A 3,070-nucleotide genomic window follows, 5' to 3' on the forward strand; every position below is an offset into this window, starting at 1 on the left:
GGGGGGGGTGGGGGGTGGGGTGGGGGGGGGGGTGGGAGGTGGTGGGGTGAGGGTGGGTGAGGGTGGGGGTGAGGGCGGGGTGGGGGTGGGGAGTGAGGGTGGGTGAGGGTGGGGGTGAGGGTGGGGTGGGGGTGGGGGTGAGGGTGAGGGTGGGTGAGGGTGGGTTGGGGTGAGGGTGGGTGAGGGTGGGGGTGAGGGTGGGGTGGGGGTGGGGGTGAGGGTGGGGTGGGGTTGGGGGTGAGGGTGGGTGGGGGTGTAGGTGAGGGTGGGACTGAGGGTGGCGTGGGGTTGGGGGTGGGGGTGAGGGTGGGTGAGGGTGGGTTGGGGTGAGGGTGGGTGAGGGTGGGGTGAGGGTGGGTGAGGGTGGGGTGAGGGTGGGGTGGGGGTGGGGGTGGGGGTGAGGGTGGGTTGGGGTGAGGGTGGGTGAGGGTGGGGGTGGGGGTGAGGGTGGGTTGAGGGTGGGGTGGGGTTGGGGGTGGGGGTGGGTGAGGGTTTGATGGGGTGAGGGTGGGTGAGGGTGGGGATGAGGGTGGGGTGGGGGTGAGGGTGGGTGGGGGTGGGGGTGAGGGTGGGTTGGGGTGAGGGTGGGGAGGGGGTGGGGGTGAGGGTGGGTGGGGGTGGGGGTGAGGGCGGGTGGGAGTGAGGGTGGGGGTGGAAGTGGGGGTGAGGGTGGGTGGGGGTGGGGGTGAGGGTGGGGTGGGGTTGGGGGTGAGGGTGGGGTTGAGGGTGGGGTGGGGGTGGGTGTGGGTGGGGGTGAGGGTGGGAGTGAGGGTGGGGTTGAGGGTGGGGTGGGGGTGGGAGTGAGGGTGGGGTTGAGGGTGGGTGGGGGTGGGTGTGGGTGGGGGTGAGGGTGGGGGTGAGGGTGGGTGATGGTGGGGTGGGGGTGGGAGTGAGGGTGGGTTGGGGTGAGGGTGGGTGGGGGTGGGGGTGGGTGAGGGTGGGTTGGGGTGAGGGTGGGTGAGGGTGGGGTGGGAGTGAGGGTGGGGTGGGGGTGGGGGTGGGTTGGGGTGGGGGTGGGGGTGGGTTGGGGTGAGGGTGGGTGAGGGTGGGGGTGGGGCTGGGTGGGGGTGAGGGTGGGGTGGGGGTGGGGGTGGAGGTGAGGGTGGGTTGGGGTGAGGGTGGGGGTGGGGGTGGGGCTGGGTGGGGGTGAGGGTGGGGTGGGGGTGAGGGTGGGTGAGGGTGGGTGGGGGTCGGGGTGAGGATGGGGTGGGGGTGGGGGTGAGGGTGGGTGAGGGTGGGGTGGGGGTGGCGGTGAGGGTGGGTGGGGGTGGGGGTGAGGGTGGGTTGGGGTGAGGGTGGGTGAGGGTGGGGGTGAGGGTGGGTGGGGGTGGGGGTGAGGGTGGGTGGGGGTGGGGGTGAGGGTGGGTGGGTGTGGGGGTGAGTGTGGGTTGGGGTGAGAGGGTGGGTTGGGGTGAGGGTGGGTTGGGGTGAGGGTGGGTGGGGGTGGGTGAGGGTGCGTTGGGGTGAGGGTGGGTGAGGGTGGGGTGGGGGTGGGAGTGAGGGTGGGTTGGGGGTGGGGGTGAGGGTGGGTTGGGGTGAGGGTGGGTGAGGGTGAGGGTGGGGGTGGGGCTGGGTGGGGGTGAAGGTGGGGTGGGGGTGAGGGTGGGTGAGGGTGGGTGGGGGTCGGGGTGAGGGTGGGGTGGGGGTGGGGTGAGGGTGGGTGAGGGTGGGGTGGGGGTGGGGGTGAGGGTGGGTGGGGGTGGGGGTGAGGGTGGGATAGGGTGAGGGTGGGTGAGGGTGAGGGTGGGTGAGGGTGGGGGTGAGGGTGGGGTGGGGGTGAGGGTGGGTGGGAGTGAGGGTGAGGGTGGGTTGGGGTGAGGGTGGGTTGGGGTGAGGGTGGGTGGGGGTGGGTGAGGGTGGGTTGGGGTGAGGGTGGGTGAGGGTGGGGTGGGGGTGGGAGTGAGGGTGGGGTGGGGGTGAGGGTGAGGGTGGGGTGGGGGTGGGGGTGAGGGTGGGGTGGGGGTGGGTGTGGGGGTGAGGGTGGGTGAGGGTGAGGGTGGGGTGGGGGTGAGGGTGGGGTGGGGGTGAGGGTGGGTGGGAGTGAGGGTGAGGGTGGGTTGGGGTGAGGGTGGGTTGGGGTGAGGGTGGGTGGGGGTGGGTGAGGGTGGGTGGGAGTGAGGGTGAGGGTGGGTTGGGGTGAGGGTGGGTTGGGGTGAGGGTGGGTGGGGGTGGGTGAGGGTGGGGTGGGGGTGAGGGTGGGTGAGGGTGGGTTGGGGTGAGGGTGGGTTGGGGTGAGGATGGGTGAGGGTGGGGGTGGGTCCTTCCCAGCTAATTCACGTCAATCTGACCTCACACTGAGTTAGGGTTACAGTAAGAAGTCTGACAACAGGTTAAAGTCCAACAGGTTCATTTCAAACAGGAGCTTTCAGAGCACCTGAGCAAGGAGCAGTGCTCCGAAAGCTAGTGTTTGAAATGAACCTGTTGGACTTTAACCTGTTGTCAGACTTCTTACTGTGCTCACCCCAGTCCAACGCCGGCATCTCCACATTATGAGTTAGGGGATGATCCACATCGACCTCACCTTCAACGCTTATCACAAACAGACAGACCCGAGAATATAATATTCACTCAGCACTCGGGAAAGCATCGGCCTGGCAGCAGAATGGGTGAGTTTCCCACACTCTCTCTCTCTCTCTCGCTCATCTTCAGTAACTTACCCACAATAATCGCACAGGCACTGGTCAGCCCAATCTCCTTTTTCAACGCCACTCGCTCAGGAATCTCCCCGGGATCAGACAGCACTTTCTTTGCCGGCATTGCTGCTGAGTCTCTGGCTGCTGAGTTTCTGGCTGCGCCTCGTTTAGCCGTCTCCAGCCATCAGTCGCCGAGACAAACACTTTCTGCTGAATGAGTTGGGGATGAAGATTGCCTCCCCCCCCCCCCCCCCCCCCCCCCTGGAGAACAGCGGCTGACTGTATCAGCCCAGAGGAATCGCTAGCAGTCCAACTGAGTATGACATAGATTTTACATTTTAATTTCCCCAAGTTCAGATTCATAAAGAGACTTAATAGCTCCCCTCAGTGAAACAAAAAACCTTTCAAAGTTAGTCACCTGACTCAGAGACCCTTCA

The 3,070-nt window shown here is 67.0% G+C and overlaps 1 protein-coding gene across 2 annotated transcripts in view; it reads right to left on the bottom strand.

The window, feature by feature from the left end:
• LOC119971057 (large neutral amino acids transporter small subunit 2-like) overlaps positions 1–2,848 on the bottom strand; it is a 140,241-nt gene extending 137,393 nt beyond the window's left edge. For both annotated transcript variants that reach the window (XM_038806186.1, XM_038806185.1), the window contains exon 1: positions 2,658–2,848. In XM_038806186.1, coding sequence (XP_038662114.1) covers positions 2,658–2,757 — 100 coding nt within the window. In that variant the 5' untranslated portion in view covers positions 2,758–2,848. The remainder of the gene's footprint in view (positions 1–2,657) is intronic.
• Between the last annotated feature and the right edge of the window lie 222 nt (positions 2,849–3,070).

This window comes from Scyliorhinus canicula, chromosome 9 (genome assembly GCF_902713615.1).
Source record: "Scyliorhinus canicula chromosome 9, sScyCan1.1, whole genome shotgun sequence".
Lineage (NCBI taxonomy): Eukaryota > Metazoa > Chordata > Chondrichthyes > Carcharhiniformes > Scyliorhinidae > Scyliorhinus > Scyliorhinus canicula.